The sequence below is a fragment of the Felis catus genome, chromosome C1, assembly GCF_018350175.1.
Source record: "Felis catus isolate Fca126 chromosome C1, F.catus_Fca126_mat1.0, whole genome shotgun sequence".
Classification (NCBI taxonomy): domain Eukaryota; kingdom Metazoa; phylum Chordata; class Mammalia; order Carnivora; family Felidae; genus Felis; species Felis catus.
In genome coordinates, this window is record NC_058375.1 from 177,556,465 (window position 1) to 177,580,098 (window position 23,634).

The 23,634-nt window shown below is 39.7% G+C and overlaps 1 protein-coding gene across 4 annotated transcripts in view; it reads right to left on the minus strand.

The window, feature by feature from the left end:
• Positions 1 to 23,634, minus strand: part of LOC101084304 (serine protease 58-like) — a 132,925-nt gene that overhangs the window by 48,256 nt on the left and 61,035 nt on the right. For 2 of the 4 annotated variants that reach the window (XM_045034155.1, XM_045034156.1), the window contains one exon: positions 15,679 to 15,816. The exons of 1 other annotated variant lie outside the window; for it this stretch is intronic. In XM_045034155.1, coding sequence (XP_044890090.1) covers positions 15,679 to 15,754 — 76 coding nt within the window. In that variant the 5' untranslated portion in view covers positions 15,755 to 15,816. Of the gene's footprint in view, positions 1 to 41; positions 145 to 1,621; positions 1,700 to 15,678; positions 15,817 to 23,634 lie in introns of those variants that run through there. One more of the 4 variants, XM_045034157.1, reaches the window with a different exon arrangement.

Consider the following 23,634-nt stretch of genomic DNA (forward strand, 5'->3'; position numbering starts at 1 on the left):
TTTAAATTGTTACTATCACCTTGCCTAAGGCTAAAGAGTACCTGGTGGATGAGGTTGAAGGAATTGGATGTTTCTATTGTCAATCATTCTAGGGTAGAAGATGAGGCAGGTCTGGGAATGGACTGGAAGAGGCCAGACTTCTCCCTAGTTATAGACAAAGGAGAGGTTTAAGTGTACGAACTCCACAATGGGAAGATGTCTGGGGGAACTGCCACATGGAACAGTCTCCAACTCACAGTATCAATTAATTTACATATAATATTCCTGGAAGATCCTAAGAGTTGTAAGTCTCTTTTAGGGGCAGCTAAGTTGCAAGTTATTTTCTGTATGGTGCTTGAGTTATCCTTAAACCTTCAGTTAAGTCTTAAATGTTATGATGGGTTTGGCTGTGCTCCAGGAATTAAGGGAGAACTTTGTGTACGCATCTAGTGTGAAACAAAAAAGAGCAGCAGCAGCATGGAAAGGCATTTACAGGATATCAAAAAATAAGTTGTGGGATCTGGAGCTATAATATCTATATTAGGATGGCTGGTCAATTGATCAGTGACCACCTGGATAGACTGTGGAACATGAAGTAATCCTTGGGGATTTATAGAAATTATTCAGGAAGAGAGTCCAGTAAAAGAACAGATTTCTCACAATTCTTGCTGAGGACCATTGCTATTGTTTGGGGGAGTATTGATGGAATAGCATGTACCTTAAAAAAATTTTTTTTTTGAGAGAGAGAGAGAGAGAGAGAGCACAAGTGAGGGAGAGGGGCAGATGGGAGAGAAAGACAGTATCTTAAGCAGGCTCCACACCCAGCACAGAGCCTGACATGGGGCTTGATCTCACAACTGTAAGATCATGACCTGAGCCAAATCAAGAGTTGAACACTCACCCAAACGACCCACATGTCCCTTTTAAAGGTTAAAAGAATTTGGATTCCATTCTTCAAATTCACTTTGTCTTTTCTACAAAGCCATCAATTTGTTGTAAATAAGGGACTGTGTCTTCTTTATCTTTGCATCATCACAGTTTCTAGAACAGTGTCTACAACACAATAGTTGCTTAAAAAATGTTTGCTGAATTATAACATTGTCTTCAACTTGATGACGTGACTTAAGAGCCTTATTTAAAACTGGTTATTAGGGGGCGCCTGGGTGGCGCAGTCGGTTAAGCGTCCGACTTCAGCCGGGGCACGATCTCGCGGTCCGTGAGTTCCAGCCCCGCGTCGGGCTCTGGGCTGATGGCTCAGAGCCTGGAGCCTGTCTCCAATTCTGTGTCTCCCTCTCTCTCTGCCCCTCCCCCGTTCATGCTCTGTCTCTCTCTGTCCCAAAAATAAATAAATGTTGAAAAAAAAAAAAAAATTAAAAACTGGTTATTAGGAATACACCGAAACAGCATTAGTAAGATGCCTTGATCCTCTTTATTATGAGGTTATTGCTGTAACTTATAAATTAGAAAATATGTTCTAAGCACAGATTTTTGCAAAAATCTGTACAATCATATCGCCAATCAGAAACTAGAAGTGGCCTGCAGGCCATATACTTCCTTCATCTAACACATGAGGAAATCAAAGCCCCAAGTGATAAAATATGTCACACAACTTACAAATTGTGGAGTCAGGGTGAGAATGTACCTGTTCTGATTCATTGCTCTCCTTAGTACTACATCATATGCTTCTACTAAATCCCACCAGTCACAGGTCCACGTCACTCTGAAACAATAGTTGGTGTAGAGATATTTTTACCATCACACTTTAATTTTATGAGCATTGCAGATGTTTAAAAGTCTTAAATACTGGTTCTCAAACCTAACTGCAAAAAGACCTATGCCAGGGTCTCATCCCAAGCTAGCAGGACTCAAGCATTGGTATTTAAAAAAAAAAATCCCAAATGATTCTAATTGCAGCTAGGATTAAAAATCATTGCCCTAAAATAGTTTTATTAAATGTCTTATCCATTTTCCAGTCCTTCTTTCCCACCCTCCCAATTTCTCCCTCATGCCCCACTCTATGATTAACTAGGATACATGAAGAATGCACGTCCTCATTTTGGGTTTTACTAATGACCAGTGGGAACTTCCTAAATTAGTGAAGTTCAATGCTAAAAATATTTAATTTGCATTAACCACAAAAGACATCACCAGTTGTGTGGGACAACACAGTATTGCATTATTTTGGAGAATAGATTTCCATAGAATCATGACCAGCAAGAAGCATATAATTTATATTTGAGCCACCAAGGAAATCTTTGCCTACAGATGTATGTCCTCTTTGTTAAAATTCTTCAAGGAGAAGTATTCCATATTTTCCTTCATCATTCTTTTTTTTTCTTTCAATGTTTATTTATCTTGAGAGAGAGAAAGCATGAGGGGAGCCAGTGGGGGGGAGGTTGCAGAGAGAGAGGCTCTCGAGAGAGAACCCCAAGCAGGCTCCGCAGTGTGGGGCTCGAACTCACTGACCATGAGATCGTGACCTGAGCCCAAATCGAGTCAGGTGCTGAACCAATTGTGCCACCAGGCGCCCCTTCCTTCATCATTCCTAGCCACATTGCTAAGAATGTTCTTTATTTAACCAATTTAAGTTGCTGTCTTCAGTGGCAATGAAGAACAATGAATACATTGCCTGTTTACTTATCTTTTGTTTAGTTGTGGACTAATGAAGTCAGAGCTTAGACTTTTTTCCTTCAGGGTAATAATAAATAACTTAACCTGTCATTATGGCCTATATTTTACAACCATTCAAATGTTTTCATTCTTCTTCTCTGAACATAATCAGACCACTGTATGATAAAGTATTTACCTTTGCTTTAACAACTCATCTGAAGATGGAAAATGTAATGAGGTCATTACTTTTAAGTATTATTACATCCATATTCCAGTACTTTCCATTTTTTCCCTTACTTTTCAGTTTTAAGACATAAAATATAGTCACTGGGTCATAAATTATAATTACCTTGCCTTGTATCTGAAAGCAGAATGCAAACATACTGTGCTTTCTTCTTTTGGTAATTTCTATAATTTACACATAGCATTAATAAGGCTCTGGGTATAACTCAAATACACAGATTGCACCCACAATATCATAAACATAAGCTTTTCTCAGAGCAAATTGTCACTGAAGCACCAACTCAGATAACAGAATTAGTCATTAACTCTTCATGCAGCCTTTACATTTCTTTATGTAGTATTTTCTATACCCGTCGTAATATTGTGCCATTTTTACCAACTAGTTAAGATTTCATTGTATAAACAGTAGCTGAATATATTCATGTCAAAGATAATCATTCCTTTAAAAGGTTTCTTTGTCAGGTATTCATTAAAGTAGGTTTCACTTCAAAATGATAGTCACTAATATAGGGCAAACATCTTACCCATTTGGCAGGTTTTCAAAAAATAATTTAATTTTATTAGCACTGTATCAAATCCTCAGCTTATATTATGCCTCCTATATTAATAGCACAAAGATCTGTTTTATGAATGCACACCATTGGCTGGAATACAAAATGAAATAATCTGTGTATCATATAAAAACCGCAAAACAGGAAACCACAAAAGAGATGATGTTCATGGGTACATCAGAAATTAATTATTGGACGTATCTATCTGCACCAATGCTATACTGTGTAAAGAGTGCTTCCACTTTCTTATATTGGCCTTCAGAAATTCATTTAGCGATAAATTCCCCACATAAAAGCTTCTCCCCAGCTGATGTTTACCACTCCAGGCTGCATGGAGGAAGTACTGGCATTTTGCTTCAAGACAGGAGGTAATAGGAATAAATACAGTGCCAGCTACATTTCCTCCAGATCAGATATGTGACTGTTATGAGCATTGTAATGGGTAGCGTGGGTGACACAGGATTTCACAAAAGCTCCTACACAGAATGCAGCTCTTCTTCAGAAGGCACAGCAGACACCATTTTGTCTCATTCCAGAGCAGTTCGCAATCTTCTCCGGTTTTTCAGTTGAAGCTTTCAGATACATTTTTTTAAAAATCTAAACCTGATATGATGTGATGAATTTTTAGGAGGGCAATTTGACTTCTAGACAGTGGGAGAGGGAATAGACAGGTACAAGAATTGAGGTCACAGCTGTAAATATACCTGAATTCTCTGAAAGAGTAAATAAAAGTGAGAATAGCCTTTATGTATAGTCACGTAGACACTGATAATCATCGATTAACACCAGTATAAAAATAAACCTCCATTCTTAGATTACTTCATAGGAGAAACCCTATTTGCCCTGGGGGCTTAGTGACAGGGGCGGGGAAGGGAGTTATGGGAGGAGTAAATTATGAATCCCTCCATGTCTTTCTGTGGAGATAAGTGAGAAACCAGCTGTGACTGCTCCGTAGGAAGCCCCACCCCCTGAGCTGACCTACTGGGACTCTGGCCTGTGAGTACAGTTAGCTGTTTATCACAAGATTATACGTTATTATTGGCTTTGTGTGCTTTTGCTTTGGGGGCGGGGGTTGATGTTGTTTTGTTGTCTTTTTGGCAAGCCAAAGCATGTATACAAGTCAAAGTTGGCTTTCAACACTGAAACCTGACATTTTCCCAAATTTAGTGTCACCCCTTAAAACACATTGGGGTGTATCTCTTAGAATTCCCTTCAACCCCAGTGGCACATTCTTTTCTATATCCTGAATACTATCCATCTTCATCCTTTGAGGGGAGATTTTATTTTATTCTATTTAACTTTATGTATGATTTGTTATTGTGGTAAAATACACATAACATAAAGTTTACCATTTTAAAGTATACAATTCAGTGGCATGCTATACTTTCATAATGTTGTATAACCATCACCACCATCTAGTTCAAGAACATTTTCATCATTCTAAAAGGAAACCCCCTACTCACTAAACAGTCACTCCACATTACCCCTTCTCCTGGCTTCTGACAACCAGTAATCTGCTTTCTATCTCTATCCGCTTTCTATGGATTTGCCTATTCTGGATATTTCACATAAATGGAACCATACAATATGTGTCCTTTTGTGTCTGGCTTCTTTCACTTATACTGTTTTCCAGGATCATCCATGCTATATCTGTATCTATTTTGAAGCAACAGGAAGTCATATGGAGCCCGGTCTAGTTAATAGCTAGATACGTATTATTTGAAAACAAGTTTAAGTTCTATTACAAGGTAATGATATTAATTTTCTTATGTGTCTCATGTTTTGTTTTTATGCCTTTGAGTATATAGGTTCTATCTACACTAAAAATACACAAAACTAAGTAAATATGACAGTACATTATAACCTACACTCGGAGTATTAAGTATTGCTCGGTTATCGTTGAGTAGACTTCTATAAGGTTGTCTTTGCAGGATACAGGAGTTGGTTAAAGGATATTATACTGAAGATGTTATACTGAAACTATGACATCTCCTTAATGAATAATGTGAGGTGTCCATATATCATATCTCAGAAGCAAAGCATTCAAATTAGGCTTTTGTAGTCTCTCTTCAAACATCATTCCTGTTTAATTGTCCCCTTTCCTAGTTCTCCTACAAAGGTGAAGTACCTAGTTAATAAAAAAAAAATCAGTCTAAAATATTTATGGCTCAATGAACTTGGAATCTAATGGAGACATCCTTGCTTTATTCTATAAAATTAATTGATTTTTGGTCAAGCAGTAGATAAAATATTAAGAGCAAGATCCTTCCTAGTCCCCTCAAATAACACCACATGGATCAGCATGGTCCTCAAACTTATATGTGTCTAAGAGTCACTGGGATATTTGTAAAAAAAATACCACAAAATTTTGTGTAAAAAAATACCATACTTTGTGAAGCACTGTCTTTGATAATTCTAAAATAACTGTGCCTGGAGACATGCTGATAAACTCATCACACTTCTGTAAATCAGGCTAAGCTGTGTGGTAGCCCGTGATAAAATAGCATGGCTTTCACAATGATGGAATAAAATAAAGTTCTGTCCCTAGCTGGGAAGTATCAATAAATTTCACAAACAATTTTAATAGGGTGCTATTTTAATATAAAAAAAAAAGCAGTTAAGGACCTAAAACAAATGCATACAAAATAATATTTTCTTTTCACTTTCAGGTGCATATAGAAATTTACAAATTATTATTGTAGATTCCATTTAAAGTAATACATCAAAAAAACCACCTGAAGCTCTAAGAAAAATCAGTTTAATGGCTCTGGGTTTCAATTAGAAAACTGATTCAGGAGTACAGCCTACTGGATATTTCTGATATTGCAAAGGAAAAAAATTGTCATGAAAGTTTTAGCATTTAATATCTTTCTTTTATGCATTAATTTCTTTCCATGTTTCTTTATAAGCATGGAATGATGGAAATGTCATGGATTTTGGAGGGTTCAAGCTCTTTATTTGCTATGTTATGTCACCTTGGGCAAGTTACTTAAGCTTTGGGTTCCTACACTGTATAATCGTGGAACACAATAATTTCCATCAGCAGGACCATTGTGAAAATTAGGGAATAAAAGTTAAACTCCCAGTACAATGCTGGACTTGTTTTAGAACCTATGACCTTTACACAGATACATGTACAGTGCATATATACATATCACCAAACAAATTTTTTAAAAAATCAATTTCTGATTTTTCTATGAGTTCCCCAAGTTTAATTCTGCTTCAAAGCAACATTTACCCGAACATGTGGGGGCTCCATGTTAGTGCTCCTCTGCATTTTGATTTCTGGTAGTTCTATGCATTAATGAATTAGGGAAGACTAGTCCCAGGTGTCAGGTGAAGTCACATGATTTTTGCTGGTATTAAAACTCAGTAATGAAATGATGCATTCCAGATAAATAATTTCTGGTAAGTAAGTTATATAAGCAGAATCCATACTTGGTGCCTTCAGTCAATTAATTCTTTGCTGTTTTCCCTAGAAGAGGACATTTGTAAGCTGGTCCTTACTTAAGATAAGCAACAGGAAATGACATCACATTAATGTCAAGGCCCAAACTGTAACGTCTCTGGACCATAGTTGTGCTTAGGAACTCGTCACATCTCCAGGCCCCCACACCACCCTTTTGATTCATAGAGTGTCCATGGTGGTCTCTTGTGTGCTTGGGAACTGGTCCATTCATGGTTTTTGCTCTAGCCTCCTGGTCAAACAATCGAGATGTGATTCAGTGACCTATAGTAGGGCTCCAGAATGTTCATTAAAACAAGTGATTCAGGAGATTCTGATGAGAGGCATTGAAGGGTTATACAGTATAGAAAAAAAAATCCTGCATTGGGAGCATTGCCCCAATGGTTTTCTGTTCCTGCTTGTTGTACTTATTGAAATAGAATTGAGCAGTACTTCTACATTCAGTGAGAACTCTCATTAGCTAGGTGGAATATCAGTTATGGTTACCAGGGGGCACTGTGGTTCAAGTTAAGTGTCCTTTTGATTCTAATGCTGCAAACAACCATGATTTATGAGACCCTTGTTGCAGTAAAAGACCATTACTGAAAGTGATACTATTCCTGCCTCCTTACCTGCTGCCCCAATATTAGAGTCAGATTGTTTAAGCTAGCTCAGGGCCCAGCACAGAGTGTGGCCCAGAGAAGTCATTCAATAAATACCTGTTGAATGGAATCCTTGTGGCGTCATAGTACCAGTTACATCAAAGAGCTGCGTTTATTTGGAAGACATATTTACTTGGCTCTGCATTCATGATCAAGCAGTCTTTCCAAGCATTGGTGCCTACCCAATGAAGCTCTACTCCAGGTAACTCAGAACTAGGGATTTGGGGAAGTTTGAGACCTGGTGTACCCAGAAAAGACTAGCTGAATTTTTATAATATAGCTCTGGCTCCTCATCATTTACTTATGGCTGCTTATCAAAATTCACATTCCGTCAACATTCTTTTTTTTTTTAATTTTTTTTTTCAACGTTTATTTATTTTTGGGACAGAGAGAGACAGAGCATGAGCGGGGGAGGGGCAGAGAGAGAGGGAGACACAGAATCGGAAACAGGCTCCAGGCTCTGAGCCATCAGCCCAGAGCCTGACGCGGGGCTCGAAATCACAGACCGCCAGATCGTGACCTGGCTGAAGTCGGACGCTTAACCGACTGCGCCACCCAGGCGCCCCTCCGTCAACATTCTTAAAATAGAGTTAGACTAGGGCTGTGTGAGGTTCACATGAAGAAGAAATTCATTGGGATTCAATGTTTTGAATAATTATATGGGTATTAGACAGGTTCTGTAATTAAAGGTCAAGTGATAGAGAAGTAAGTATGATTTCTTTTTACCTTGAATAATATGTGTTAGTGTTCTTAAGGTAATGTGGACTTACTTACACAGGTCATGTGATATTTCCCTCTTACTCCTAATCAGTAAATATAGATTGCTTCACTTTGGATTGCTCTATAAAATCTGTAAGTGGTAGATGACGGTCTACTAGGGTCACAATAATACAGAGTTATTAACTTTTATTTTCTTCCCCAAGTCAGGAATCTCTGAGAGTGATATCACTAAGACAAACCCTGACTTTGGCTCTCCAAGAACCCATATGGAAAAATGCTAGCCTGGAAAAATTAAAAATGAATAAAAAACAGCTTGATGAAAAAAGAATGGTTTTAATCTATTTTAAAAAGAGTTTAATAAACTTTCATCATATTCTCCTATTTACTATCAATTTTAAACCACATATATTTATTACTGCTTAGAAATAAATCATTATTAAAGAAGAAACATAATTACAAAGATATTACTTATAGAGTATTTGCTTTTAATAGAAAATACTCAGAATCATTCAACCATAGAAGCAGAAACTTCTTTTTATTGACTCTAGCATGAGAATTAGGTATTGTTATTCTAGGTTCTTCCTATGCCATCTAGTGGGAGATTCAAATGATTTAATCTGAGTTTTGTGTAGATTATCTACCATCAATTCATTCAACTTTTCATTTGTAGCAAATCAACCACATTACACCTACTAAATGGTGCACATTAAATTCTAGGTTGAACTCTGGAAAACAGTGTGGAGGTTCCTCAAAATATTAAAAATAGACCTACCCTATGACCCAGCAGTAGCACTGCTAGGAATTTACCCAAGGGATACAGGAGGGCTGATGCATAGGGGCACTTATAGCAGCACTCTCAACAATAGCCAAATTGTGGAAAGAGCCTAAATGTCCATCAACTGATGAATGGATAAAGAAATTGTGGTTTATATACACAATGGAGTACTACGTGGCAATGAGAAAGAATGAAATATGGCCCTTTGTAGCAACGTGGATGGAACTGGAGAGTGCTATGCTAAGTGAAATAAACCATACAGTGAAAGACAGATACCATATGTTTTCACTCTTATGTGGATCCTGAGAAACTTAACAGAAACCCATGGGGGAGGGGAAGGAAAAAAAAATGAGGTTAGAGTGGGAGAGAGCCAAAGCGTAAGAGACTCTTAAAAACTGAGAACAAACTGAGGGTTGATGGGGGGGTGGAAGGGAGGGAAGGGTAGGTGATGGGCATTGAAGAGGGCACCTTTTGGGATGAGCACTGGGTGTTGTATGGAAACCAATTTGACAATAAATTTCATATATTAAAAAAAAAAGAGTCAAATTCACTCTTGGGGCACCTGGGTGGCTCAGTCGGTTGAGCTTCTGACTTCGGCTCAGGTCATGAGCTCGCAGTTCACGAGTCCAAGCCCCACATCGGGCTCTGTGTTGACAGCTCAGAGCCTGGAGCCTGCTTCAGATTCTGTGTCTCCCTCCCTCTCTCCCTCCCTCCCTCCCTCCCTCCCTCTCTCTCTCTCTTTCTCTGCCTCTCCCCTGCTCATGCTCTGTCTTTCTCTCTCTCTCAAAAGTAAATAAAAACATTTAAATTCTAGGTTGAAAATGAAACTAAAGCAGATAAAACAGTGTAAACACTCCCTTATGTTACAAATAACTTTATGATAGAATACGCTCAGGTTTCCAGCTCACATCACTAATGACACCAATGAGAGATTCCATGGTTAAAATATAGGCCATTGCTGCTATTGGTAAATCATTATATTATGGTATGATGACACATACTGATTTATTCAGCCAAGAATATCCTCAGGACATAATTCCTAGATATCAATAGAATATAATGTCTTTTCACATTCTGTTTCCTGTCTTTCCTCTCCTCAGCCCTTTCCCTTCCCTGAATGATGAAATCTTACCCATCTTTTGAGATTCCTCTGATAGCATGTTCTCTGTAAAGCCTGCCTTTTGTCACAGTTTACCTGCATACACACAGACATAAACACACAGACCTGCATGACTAACTGGTCCTCTTTGTTGCATCCAGAGTACTTTGTTCTCACACTTCTGTTACCACAGTAACTTATATTATTATTTTCACAAATAGAGCTCCTTGAGGACAAGGGCTATGTCTTTTTCATCTTTGGATTAGACACCATGAATGAATGAATGAATGAATGAATGAATGAATAGAAGTATAGAGTCATCACTACTGCTCATTTCTCTTGGTTGCAGAAGTCACTCATATTCAATTCCCAGTGACTGGCTGGAAACAGATGGAGAATTATAGAGTGTGTGTGAAGGCATGGGTGGAAGAGTAGGAAGTGACAGATCAGAAGGAATAGTTTTCCAAGGGATACATAATGAGTTTCCCCTTTCTGCACCTTCTCCCTTCACCCTCTGTCCCTTTCTCCCTAAGACTGAAGAGACATCTCACAGTTGGGGACTTGGCTTAGTTCCACTTGGGCATGCTTATGGATGGCAGTGACAGTCACAGAAAACTCAAATGCTAACAGTGACAGTTCAGTTGGAAGTGAAGGAAAAAAACTGGAGTACTTCCCCTGAACCATAATGCATATTCATAAGCAAAGCCTATTTCTTGAGTCCAACTCCAGCTATCCAATCTTTCTGGGGGTTCTCTTTTACTTGCCCCAAGTAGACATTACAGCTATTACCATGACCATGTTCAAAAGGAAGTAGCCACCTCTCTTGAGAGCCCAGGGGAGAGCCATCATTGGCTGACCGCTCTAGCCTGACAGAGCTGGTTCATCTCCAACCCCTAGGGCATTTACAGAACCCTGACCTGGAGACACTGTGACCCTGAGTGCACCCACATTCAGAGGACACAGAGAGGAAAGGATCAATAAACATAAATCTCACCAGAGCTATGTGGTTATAAAGTATGTTGTAACCATACTCCAAATCAAGGTTAGCCCAGAACTACAGACATTTGTGATTAACATCATCACCTTTACTTCTTAATTGCAGACATAAAATACACAGTTCTTCTCTATCTTTCCTCTAGCTTGGTAAGAATGAGAAAAAAAAACAAACAAACAAAAAAACAAAACAAACAAACAAAAAAGAATGAGAAAAACAACTTAAATCCATATGAGGTTAAAACTGCCACTTTCATGTTTTTGAGTTTTACTTTATCAGATGTTCAGGCTGAGAGAGTGTAGGTCAAGTTTTTTCCTGAGCGTTAATGTGTGAAGTACACGTAAGATCTGTAGCATGTGGATCAGGCCACAGGTGATGAATAACGTGGTCTAAGGGCCACAGCTAAGAGATCATTCAGGACAAATGGAGCTAACTGGGAGAACTGCAATCAAGGGAGGATTTTGACAGTTCTGGTCTCCATCTCAGAAAATGGCATCTCTATTTTTTTCAGTGAGTTCAAGCCAAACCCCTTGCAGTCCTTGGTTCCTTTCTTTTCACACCCTTTCTTGTTCCTTTCTTTTGTCACACCCAACATCCAATGCACTCATACACCTTGCTAGTTTCACACACACACAAAATTTCTTCCAGGGTCACCCAGGTGGCTCAGTCAGTTAAGCATCTGATTTTGGCTCAGGTCATGATCTCATGGATCATGAGTTCGAGCCCTGCACTGGGCTCTCTGCTGTCAGCACAGAGCCCGCTTCAGATTCTCTGTCCCCCTCTCTCTCTGCTGCTCCCCACTCATGCTCTGTCAAAAATAAATACCTAAAAAAAAATTCTTCCAGAGTATATCTAGTATCTCCACTTCATATCACTCCAGTGCCACCAACCTAATCTAAGTCACCATCAGTCCCATTAGAACCACCTAAGTGGTCTCCCTGCTCCCACCCTTGCTGCCATCTCCTCCCACCCCCAGACTATCATCCACCCAGTAGCCAACATAATCTCAGCAAAGCATAAGTCATATGATTTGTATCATTTGAGGGAGCAGTAACTACTATAACAAAGAAACCCCCATATTTGAGTAATGTGGATTCTATCTCTCATTTGCCTAATAGTCCCATATAGGGTTTTTTTTGTCAGGGCCATGCTAGGATAGGGCAAAGCCTACTTATCTTCAATATGAAGTTAACATCCATCTGGCTGGTAGAAGAGGAAGAAAAAGTGAAGCAGGTACATCTATTTCTCTGATACTTGTGCCCAAGAGTGACACATAAATCACTCCTGCTCACTTTCCAATTGCAAGAATTCATCGATGGTCTCTCTTGATGAAAGGAAGATGCCCTGGCTGGGGAGCTGCTTCCCTGAAACAACTCCACCATCCTACAACTCTTTAGTGGGCAGCTGCCATCTGTTAAACTATAAGGCAGAGCTTATTCATCTGTTTACAACTGTCCTAGAGATTCCTGTCTAACTAAACGAATATCTAAAGCTTCCAGATCCTCAGGAGCTGACCCCTTCTACCTCTCTGGTCTCATTGTCCTCCAGCTTTACTAGCCTTTATTCTGATCCTTGCTTATTGCCCTTCTCAGGGTTTGCTGTTCTCTCTGCCTAGAAGATTCCTTCATTAGATCTTTATATAACTGATTCCTTTTCATCATTTACATAGATAAGGGGTGGGACCCGGGAATCTGCACTTTAAATGACACTCCATGAGACCCTGATGCAGGTGGTCAATGACCCATATCCTGAGAACATTGGGACAGTGGTTGAGAGTATGAACAGAGACACCTAATTCAAACACCACTAAGACCCTTATTAAGTCTATAACTTTGGGCAACCTACTTAGGTCAAATTAACTACATAGCATGGAGTCTGGCACATAGTAAGTAGCAGAAGGAGTCACTATATATGTATCATGTAGTTTTAGAAAAAGTAGGGATAGAATTAGACAAAAGGAGATTTGAGCAAGTGAATCTTCTTTTTCTCTTTTTTTAGAGAGAGAGAGAGAGGGAATATGTGCAAGGGAGGGGCCAAGGGTGAGGGAGAAAGAGAGTCTTAAGCAGGCCCCATGGTGTGGAGCCAGATATCACAACCACAAGATCATGACCTAAGCCAAAATCTAGAGTTGTATGCTTAACCAACTGAACCACCCAGGTGTCCCATAAGCAAATGAATCTTAAATAAGGAAGCGATGTGACTCCTGGAAAACAGTTTGGATATACTTTGAGGGATTATTGAAGGCCACTACAGAGTCTTAGGGAGTGGAGTGATGTTAGATGAGTGGTTTGAGATGTCCACTGTTACTCTGAGAAGCGGTTATAGAAGATTAGATCTGGAGGGGAGAGCCTACCCAAGAGCTTATACCAGTACTCAGGATAAAAGAAGATCCCATTGTATGGACTTAACAAATAAATGGATTGGAAAGAGGCAAAAAAAGAAAGAAGCAGCCAAAGAGGTTGGCATGAAAACTGAGGAGAAATGATTGAAGAGAAATATGTGTGATCTCAGTACGGGCAGAGCCTAATTGAATAGGAGGGCAGTGATTCCTAGCCTAGATTACACCCAGGAGAAAAAAGACTAAGGAACTCCAATAGATACAGAAAATAGTAAAATAGAATCCTGAAAGCACATGATCATGATCCCACAGAAGCCAGAGTTCAGTGGCCAAGCTTTTGAAGAAGTCATGTTAGTCACGACTGAAGGGAGAACTGGTGCACTGGTGAGGCAACAAGTCAGAAATTGAAATGACAATATTGGAAATTGTCCTTTGACTTTTCCATAAAGTTGCTGTTAATACCCGAGTTGAGGGGCAGCTCCTAGGGATGAGAGGGATACAGAAGGAAGGGGAACAAAGTTGATTAAAGAGAGTCAAAGCCATAGATGTAGTTGAGAGTTGGACACATAATTTTTTATTCTCAATTTTTTTAAAGTAAACTCTATAACCAACATGGGGCTTGAACTCACAACCCTGAGATTAAGAGTAACATGTTCCATTGACTGAGCCAGCCAAGACTCTGAGGTGGATACACCTTGTATAAAGTGTGTGTTCAAGGAACACTTATGTGGGGGAGAGAAATGGAGCAGCAGCCAAAAGGTGGCGAAGAATAGTAAACTTTGATTCCTTGATGCCTGTTTGCTAGTAGATAGGAGCCATTCTTTTATTCACAGATAAAACCTACATACGTGCTCACTCTCTCTCTCATGAATAAACTTTCCATTGTAAACATACAAAATCCCTGTGACTCTCCATACCAAAGCCATCCACTCTCCTGCATTATAAACAGATTGCTGACCTAGTTTTGAGTATAATGAAAATTCCACATAGTTAGGGTGGATCCAGGTTTTGTGAGGGCTAAAGCTTATATTACTTGGTTGATTCTTCTTAAGAAAAAAAGAATATAAAATACAAAATACAAATACAAAGTTGGGTACAAAAAATGAATATTTATTAAGGATAAGAAAAGGATTCATGACAAATTACCTTGGAACTTTGGAACTTTGGAAGGCCAAATCTCTTCCTTGTGACACTTCTCTGGGCAATTTACTAGAAATGTTTACATAGAAGTGCAATCTGGCTTCCCTCCCCCACTTAGAACATTCTACCAACCCCAGAAACTCCCAACATTCACAGAGGTCCAAGCAAGGGACCCCAAAGCTTAAGCTTCAATTACTTCAGAGTGAAACTGCCTTTCTGTCTAGATGTTTCTCCTTTGCTCTAAAGTGGGGAAACTCTAGCACCTGACTAAAAGGAAGGACTTCTACATGTCTTTTTTTAAATAAAATTACCATGTGTCCTTTCCTTGAAGGTGGAGGGGACTAAACACTGACCATCAGGAAAAACCTTGCAGAAAACTGTAATTCTGACAGGCACGACCTCAGGGTGGCTAGCAGAGGGTGGAGGCCTTAATTAAGTTCTTCCAAGATACGTTGCCGCATTCCTAACAGTACAGAAACTGCTTAAGCGCCAGCTGTACCTTAGGGAGGAATTTGCTTTCTGTGGTTTCTTCCATTAGCCTCTCCAGACTCCTTCTCTCCTCAGTTCTGTCCTGCTCTGTGCCCCAGGAGGCTGACCCATACAGATGTCAGCTGGCTCCCTTCATGCCCAGCTCATGGTCAGGTTTGGCAGTGAGAGGCACCAGCAGAAGAAAAGTGAGGCTGGGTTATTTCTTTCCCTGGCTCTCTTGCTGTGTGTTGGCTGCAAACTCTCCTTTCAGGCAGTCCTCTCCGTACAACCACCCTCTCCAGGGTGTGGAAATAGCTCCATATTCTCCATCTTCAGGCCTGCAGTAGTAATGCCTCTCCCTATCACAAGTCCTGGGGATGGTGCCATCCCTTGTTGGTTTCTGTAAATAGTGTCCACACCTTTGTGACCAGTTTCTTTATTGAATTCTCCTCAAATTACTCTGTTTGAATGCTCATCTGTTTTCTGCTTGGACTCTGACTGATACCATGTTATAATTAACAAGGAGGGGAAAGGCCTTCAAAAACTTTTGCTTGGGGGCCCAGAATTAATAATAAAGAGAAGTAAAAAAAAGCAGTAGCTGACACTCAATGTACCAGCAACAGATTGTGCCAAAAGGATGGTCATAGCAAGTACCTCTGGCTTCCTCTCCTCCTGGCAGGTGGGGGTGTTGGGAAAGCAGCAACTCTTGTAAAAGAGCAAAGTGCAGCATCAGGGCTATGAGGCCTTGGGTTCACTGTCTGCAAATCACATGATCCTCCAGACAAAAAGGACCTTATAAGGTAAAAGAAACCATTTGATTAGTTAGTCAGGTTATTGCATATTTTCTGCTTGAATACTCGCAAAGATGGAAAGTGTTACTGTACAAATAGCCCATTCTGTTATAGGGGCATGTCTAATTGTTAGAGCATTATATTAAGCAAAATCTGCCTTCCTCTAACTTTCCTTAGGTCTATTTCTTTCTTTTGAACGATATAGACTCAAATGTGATCTTTCTTCCTTATGGCAGACCTACAGATATCTGAGGAGAGCTGCCATTTCTCACCACCCTGGTGTCTTGAATGACCTCTGGTTCATCAATGTGCCAATAAAAGTACGGTGCACCCAAATGGTCATAATACTCTACGCAGAATCTTGCTTGAAATAGCCATATAACACTCAACTAGGCTTTTTCCATCATTCTTTCCCCACCCCTTAAAAAATATTTCTCTTACTTCTGGGACACATTTAAAATTAATCCTCTCTTTTAGCACCCATAGCTGCTACTTCCTTTAACTGTACTAAAATTATCTTCTCCTCTCACATCATTTCCTATTTCAAATGCCTCTTTTATAGCTACCCATGGTTTTTTCCATCATATTCAAGTTTCTTGATTTTACTGTTACTGCCTGACCCCAATCATTATTTTTACTGCTTGCTGATTTTCCTTTTCTCCTTTTTCCTCCACATCTTTGTTCCCTGTCACCTCTACTGAATATACTACTGATTTCACACTGAACTTTGTTTGAAATGTTCAGCCCATTTTCATCATCCTTTTCTATTTTAGAAGTCCCTTTTATGTAACTACCTCATAAAACTTAGAGAAAAATACACACATAGACACTAAATCCAAATGATCTTTTCTCCTTCAGAGTTCATGAGCATCCTCATGATCCTTGATCCTCATCAAGATCCTCTTGATCTTATTCTCTGAATTAAATACCAGTGTCAAGAATAAACTGTTAGAATCAAAATCATATCTTACAATGTTTCATAATAATGTTAGGCCCTTTACAATTATGTAAAACCTATAGAACTTGAAGTAACAGGTGAATAACACTCAAAATAATATTGATAATCATTTCATTGAAAGATGCATGATATCAATAATTTAAGTTATGTATAAATTTCTCATTAAAATACTTGTCACACAGGACTCACCTATACTTAGTTTTACTTCTCATTGTGAGGGAGGCCTACAGTTAAGGTCCCTGATGAAAATCTACTCGTTGTCCTTATTATTTTTTTTAATGTTTATTTCTTTATTTTGAGAGAAAGAGAGAGAGAGAGAGAGAGAGAGAGAGAGAGAGAGAGAGAGAGAAGGTGAGAGGGAGACAGAGAGCACGGCATGCACATGCATGTGTGCATGCACAAGTGAGCAGGGGAGGGGCAAGGGCGGGGAGAGAATCCAAAGCGGCTTCATGCTGTCAGGACAGAGCTAGGAGCTGGATCTCACACACTGAAATTGTTACCTGAGCTGAAATCAAGAGTTGGACGTTTAACCCACCGAGCCACCCAGGTGCCTCTCCCGGCCCTTATTTTAAAGGAAGGGATTGAGTTAAAAAACCCAATACTGGGCATATTCTGTCTATACCATGCCTACTTCTGGACCCAAGCCAAGTTAAAAAAGAATCTGAAAACAGACACAAAAGACTGATATACAATATTGCCATGTTTGTCTACCAGAATTCCTTTGGTTTATATGTATACAAGATTTTTACTGATGGAGCTCAAAGTCCTCCAGAGATATTACCTCTAGCATCCTCATAACATTCTCTTTAAGCAAGTAGAAACCAGAGATGATTGCATTCTTTTTTTCTTTTTTGTATCCATTGTTTTTTTGTTTTGTTTTGTTTTGTTTTGTTTTGAAGAACAGTCTTTAAGTAGAGGCAGCAGGGCCTTATCCCTGGGGTCATTCCTCTTGACAGGTTGATGGCTAGCCTTAGGTCAAGGTCACACACTAAGGTATTGGTGTTCCAAGAAAAGAATTCCAGTTTAATGATCCACCCAGGAGATCTGGCTGACTTCCATATGTACAAAGTCAGTCCTAAGACACTGCAGAGTAAGATATTCACTAGGGCTCTGTCTACAAAACTCACTAAGTTTTCTATTTAAATGTTTCTGGAAGAAGAATCAAACTTACAAGTCATATATAAGTACTAATCACATAGTCATGACTGCCACAGGCCCCATCCTTCCATGATGTCAAGCTCTCATGGATTAGTTATCTTCTCTGTTCTAGACTTCTGTATATGTACCCCCATCTTACCATCCCATTAACCTTGGATTTAGCTTTTCCCTGAACTATCAATGTTTGCCCAGAATGAGTCTGAATTTGCTACTCTCTTATCAGGACTTGCTCATGGAAAGCTAACCTTCTCCATGAATACTGTAGCCACCATTCCCATTTGGCTCAAGTTCATGTTAATTTCTTACTAACCCCTCTCTCTCCTGACTTACTTCCTCTTCCTCCTTGCTCCCCAAATGCCCTGCCACAAACGTCATAAAAGGGTATTATACTCCTTGTGGGTAGGCCAGACAGAGCCACCCCCACAGTATGTATATTGGGCTATTCATGCACTGCAAGTGGTTCTTCCCTAACCAGAAGTATATAAAAGAACCACGGCTGGGCCAGAACTTCTGTCTCGGAATGAGGTTCACAATTCAGCATTCTCATTGTTGACATGTTGCCCTAAATTACTCAACTGCCTGGATTTGGGACCCTTTATTGCCCCTGAATGCAAGTATTTCCTACTTAAGAACTGCTTCTTCACTGGGAAAAAAAGATTTGCAAAATATGTATCTGATAAAGGACTTCTATCCAGGATATTTAAAGAACTCACAGGTTAATAAAGGCAAACAACCCAATTAAGAAATGGCAAAAAAAAAAAAAAAAAGCAGATTTAACAAAAGAAGATATTCGAGTAAGTTCATAAAAAAGATGCTCAACCTCATTAATCATTAGGGAAATGTAAATTAAAACCATAATTAGGCACCACTACACATGCATCAGAATGCCCAAGTTGAAAAGACAAATAATACCACGTCCTGTCAATAATTAGAGTCTTTGGAACTCTCATACATTGCTGTGGAAATGCAAAATGCTACTTTGGAAAGCAGTTTGACAATTTCATACAAGATTAAACATGCACTTAACACATGACCTAGAAATCTTACTCTTAGGTGTCTACTCAAGATAAAAGAAAAAATATGCTCCATACAAAGATCTGTACTTTAATGTTCATAGTAGTTTTGTTTACAATAGCCCCAGACTAGAAACAATCCAAATATTCATTAACTGGTGAATGGATAGATAAGTTGTGGCATATACATACAATGATATACTACATAGCCATAAAGAGAAGTGAATTGTTGATACAAGCAACAAAATCAATTAATCTCAAAAGTGTAATTATGCCCATTGAAAAGAGACGGACAGAAAAGATCACATACAGTTTATAGAAAATTCTAGAAAAGGCAAAACTATAGTGGTGGAAAGTTGATCAGCGGTTTCTAGGGGCAGATGAGGAGAATGGATTGGCTGTAAAGGGAAATGAGGGCATTTTTTTTAGGTTACATAAGTGTTCTATATTGTGATTGTAGTGGTAGTTTTTAATAGGGTTTTTGTTTTTTGGGTTTTTTTAGAAAACTAAATTGCATGCTCAAAATTGGCAAATTTTGTTAAAGGTAAATTATATTTCAATAAAGATGATTTTTTGTTGTTTATTTTTGAGAGAGACAGTGGGAGCAAGGGAGGAGGGGACAGAGGAATTCAAGCAGGCTCCATGCTGAGAGCTCAGACCAGATGCAGGGAGAGGCTCAAATTCACTAACCGAAATGCGAGATCATGAGCTGAGCCAAAGTCAGACACTTAACCAATTGAGCCAGCCAGGTAGGTACCCCTAAAATGTAGGGTTTTTTTATTATTCAGGTATAATGAGGTCAATAGATCAAGAAAATGGCTGACACTAAAAAGATTGTTCCTCACAGTTCCCAAGAGGGAGGGACATCCAGGGCACAGAGGGCACATGGAGAAGTGTCAGGGTTGGTTAGGAGGCAGAGAGCCAGGGGGAAATGTGGGCAAGGGCTTTTATTGTGGCTCCCAGGGCAGGCAAGGCAAGGCAGGACAAACAGGTTTAGGATTGGCTAGTTTGAGTAATTTCAGCAGGCTCTGAGGTGTAGAGAGCTCGCTCTCTCTCTCTCTCTCTCTCTCTCTCTCTCTCCCTCTCTCTCATTGCCTGATACCTGGCCCTGGGGTGATTACAACAGAGAAATAGTGGCCCTGAGAGTGAAAGCCCCATAGAGGAGGTAGTCGGGGTGTGGGCTCTGGATTAATTGATTAGTTAGCAAATGAAAGGCAAGTCACTTTACTATCTCTAGGAATTGGCTAGTGCTGGGAGGGGCAGGCTCTCCAGATCAGCAAGGCAAGACCCCAGATATCAAAACATCAGGGATACAAAAAATAAAAAGGCATGAATAGAAAGATATGTGATAAAATAAATATACCAAAATGTTAATCATAGTATTGAGGTGTTAGGTATATGGGTGTTCCCTGTTTAATTCTTTCAACTTTTCAGTAGCCTGAACAATAAAAGTTGAGGAAAACATGCTTCTTTAGATATCTGAGCTCTTACCTAGTCATGGCTTCTAAAAGCCAGTTTCTCCACCTTTGTCTTACCTGTCCAGATTCCTGACTTCCTGCTTGTTTTGAACATTACTGTTGCCTGACTCTTTTAGTTATAAAATTTAGCTGATTCTCCTGATCAGCCAACTTTTTTGATTCTAGGAGTTACACCTGAACTAGCCATGACTTCTTAGTGGCCAAAGTCACTAAATAGGCAGGGCCATCCCAGGGCATAATGTGAATTAGGTAAATTCTATTTTCAAGTGCCTTAGATACTTTCTCCCTCAGACTCCAGCCCAACACACAAACACACACACACACACACACACACACACACACACACACACACGTGCGCGCTCTCTCTCTCTCTCTCTCATACACACCTCTGTTATAGATTGAATTGTGTCCTCCCCCAGAGTCTTATGATGGAGTATTAACCCCTAGGTCAAAATGTGACCTAATTTATGAAGACAGGAGTTTTATAGAACTAATCAAGTAAAATGAAGCCATTAGGTTGGGCCCTAATCCAATAAGACTGGTGTCCTTATAAAAATTGGAAATTTGGACACAGAGATACAAAGGGAAGATAATATGAAGAGACACAGGGAGAAGATAGCCACCTGTAATCCAAGGAACACCTGAGAATACCAGAAGCTAGAAGACAGGCCTAAAACAGATGCTCTCCCAGCACCTTCTGAAGACTATATGGTCTTGCCAATGCCTTGATTTTAAATTCTGCCCTCTAGGGGCGCCTGGGTGGCGCAGTCGGTTAAGCGTCCGACTTCAGCCAGGTCACGATCTCGCGGTCCGTGAGTTCGAGCCCCGCGTCAGGCTCTGGGCTGATGGCTCAGAGCCTGGAGCCTGTTTCCGATTCTGTGTCTCCCTCTCTCTCTGCCCCTCCCCCGTTCATGCTCTGTCTCTCTCTGTCCCAAAAATAAATAAACGTTGAAAAAAATTTTTTTTAAATTCTGCCCTCTAGCACTGTGACACTAATATCTTTTTGCTCTAAGCCATCCGGTTTGTGGATATTTTCTTATAGCAGGCCTAGAAAACTAATACAACTGCTATAGGCTATCTTCCTCTTTTCCTAGTCACCCAGTGCCCTTGTATCTTCTAAGGTACCCCACCCAGACTTGCAGTAAAGGACAGTGTCTCAAGTACCCATTCATGAAAACTCTAATTTCCAAAATGCCAGCACCTTGGCAAGTTACCAGGGAAGAACTAAGGTCTAATAAGCTAAAGTCAATGTGGGACCCAAGGAATTTAACAAAAATCCCCTACTCCTGGACAAGCAGAGCAAGACTAACTCCATTTTGTGCTACACCCACCATCTCATGTATAACCTCCACATGACCTACTTATTGCTTAAGACACTCCCCCACCCTAGTCAAGCCGCTGAGCACACCCTTATTGGAAACCGGCTCATATAGGAATGCGGAACCCCTAACTGCCAAAGAATGTAAACCCTGCCTTTTGCCCGCCAAACTTGCATGCCAATTCTGACCAGAGTGATAGGCTAGTTCAAACAGTTACTATAGGGTAAATTGTAATTCAATTGGCCATCTGCGTGTGGACTGACATGACTACGCAACTTTCTGTGTGTGTTACAATCTCATTGGCCACTGGCCCCTATAAAACTGCTACGCCTCTTAACCTAGGGGTCCAAGTCCCTGCTCCGTTGTGTCGGGTATACTTGGGCCCAAGCTCAAGCTTGCAAATAAACCCTCATGCGTTTGCATCGGTATCGGCTCCTTGGTGGTCTCTCAGATTCGAAATTGGGGGTATTACATCAAGCCAAAGAGTACTGACACCATTACAATGTGCCATAACTCTTATGGGGACTGGTCCAGATGCTTGTTAATTCATAGGAATAAGTCTATAAAGATGCAATCTCAGACAGTGTAAGAGGTGGGCAAGGAAAATAAGGGCTGTAGGAAACATCTCATAGTTTCTCAAATCACACCAGTTAAATGGCCATGCATTTTTATTCATAAGTATTCATGCTGGCAAAGCGACAACTTCTCACCCAGAAAAAGGTGCAGGTTAATGCACAGGTCAACAATTAAATGCCTGATTGCCGCCAGGGTGCTGCTCAGTGTATAAAGGTATTCTAATCTGTGGTAAACCATCCAAAAAATCCATATTGTCATTAGCCAACCTCTTATTCCCTTTGCTGCCATGCTAACATGAAATGCTGAGACCAGAATGGCATGTGTAAAAATGCTTTGCTGGTTCTATTTTGCCAAGGGAAGGGGAAAGTTAAAAGACTTTATCTCGTCTCAGCTTGCAGAGAGTTGTAAAATGTCTGTACAGAGGATTGGGGACACATTTGTCACATATAGCCAAAAGAAAGCATTTGGCAGAAACAAGCAGCAAAAGTGAGAAAATATAGAAATGACTGTTTTCTGTAGATTAAAAAAAATTAGTGAAGACTGACATTGAATTTCAGAGAAAGTACTCACCACTTCCAATAAAATTTTTTTTTTTAAAGCGATGTCTTAAAGAAAAAAGATGAGGTTCTAATCCACTACAGTGCTTTCAATCTAGAGATTTTGCCCTTTTGGCTATGTGGGGGGAAGAATAAGAGGCAATTCTTGGTCTTTTGGGTGCCCATATTAGATTTGGATGTTGGATTTTTTGGATTCCGAGGACAGATCTGTGAACATGACATGTTATGGTCTCCTAACAAGAGCAAAAGGGAGACATTTTGAAAGAACATGGCTATATTTAATTAAAGATAATATAAGTATACTTCTGTTTCCATCAGTGATGTCATTACTTTTTCAACACCTCATCCTTTGAACATTACTCAACACTTTAATGTTTTCAAAATAATAGTAGTTTTGCCATTTCAACAATCTTATTGTTTAATTTTACACCTACATGTATTTGATCCTATTCTCCTAGTTGAGGATGTAGTGTCAATTCACAATGGAAAGATAATTTGTTGATCATTTGCATGCATTCTTTGGTCACTCATTAGATGTGACCATATTCCATCCTGAATGAAGTACAGAACTTGAGAGCTTGTAATCCAGTGAGGTCACCAGAGTGATCAGAGGTCAGTTGTCACTTATGTCTTCTTTCCCTGGAGATCAGAATGACTGGCTTCTCCCTTCCTTCCATCCTTTCTCCCTCTCTCATTCCAGTTTGTGCCTGGCATGAGGATATGTGATCATTTAAGACACAAAGTCCCTGCTCTATAACCA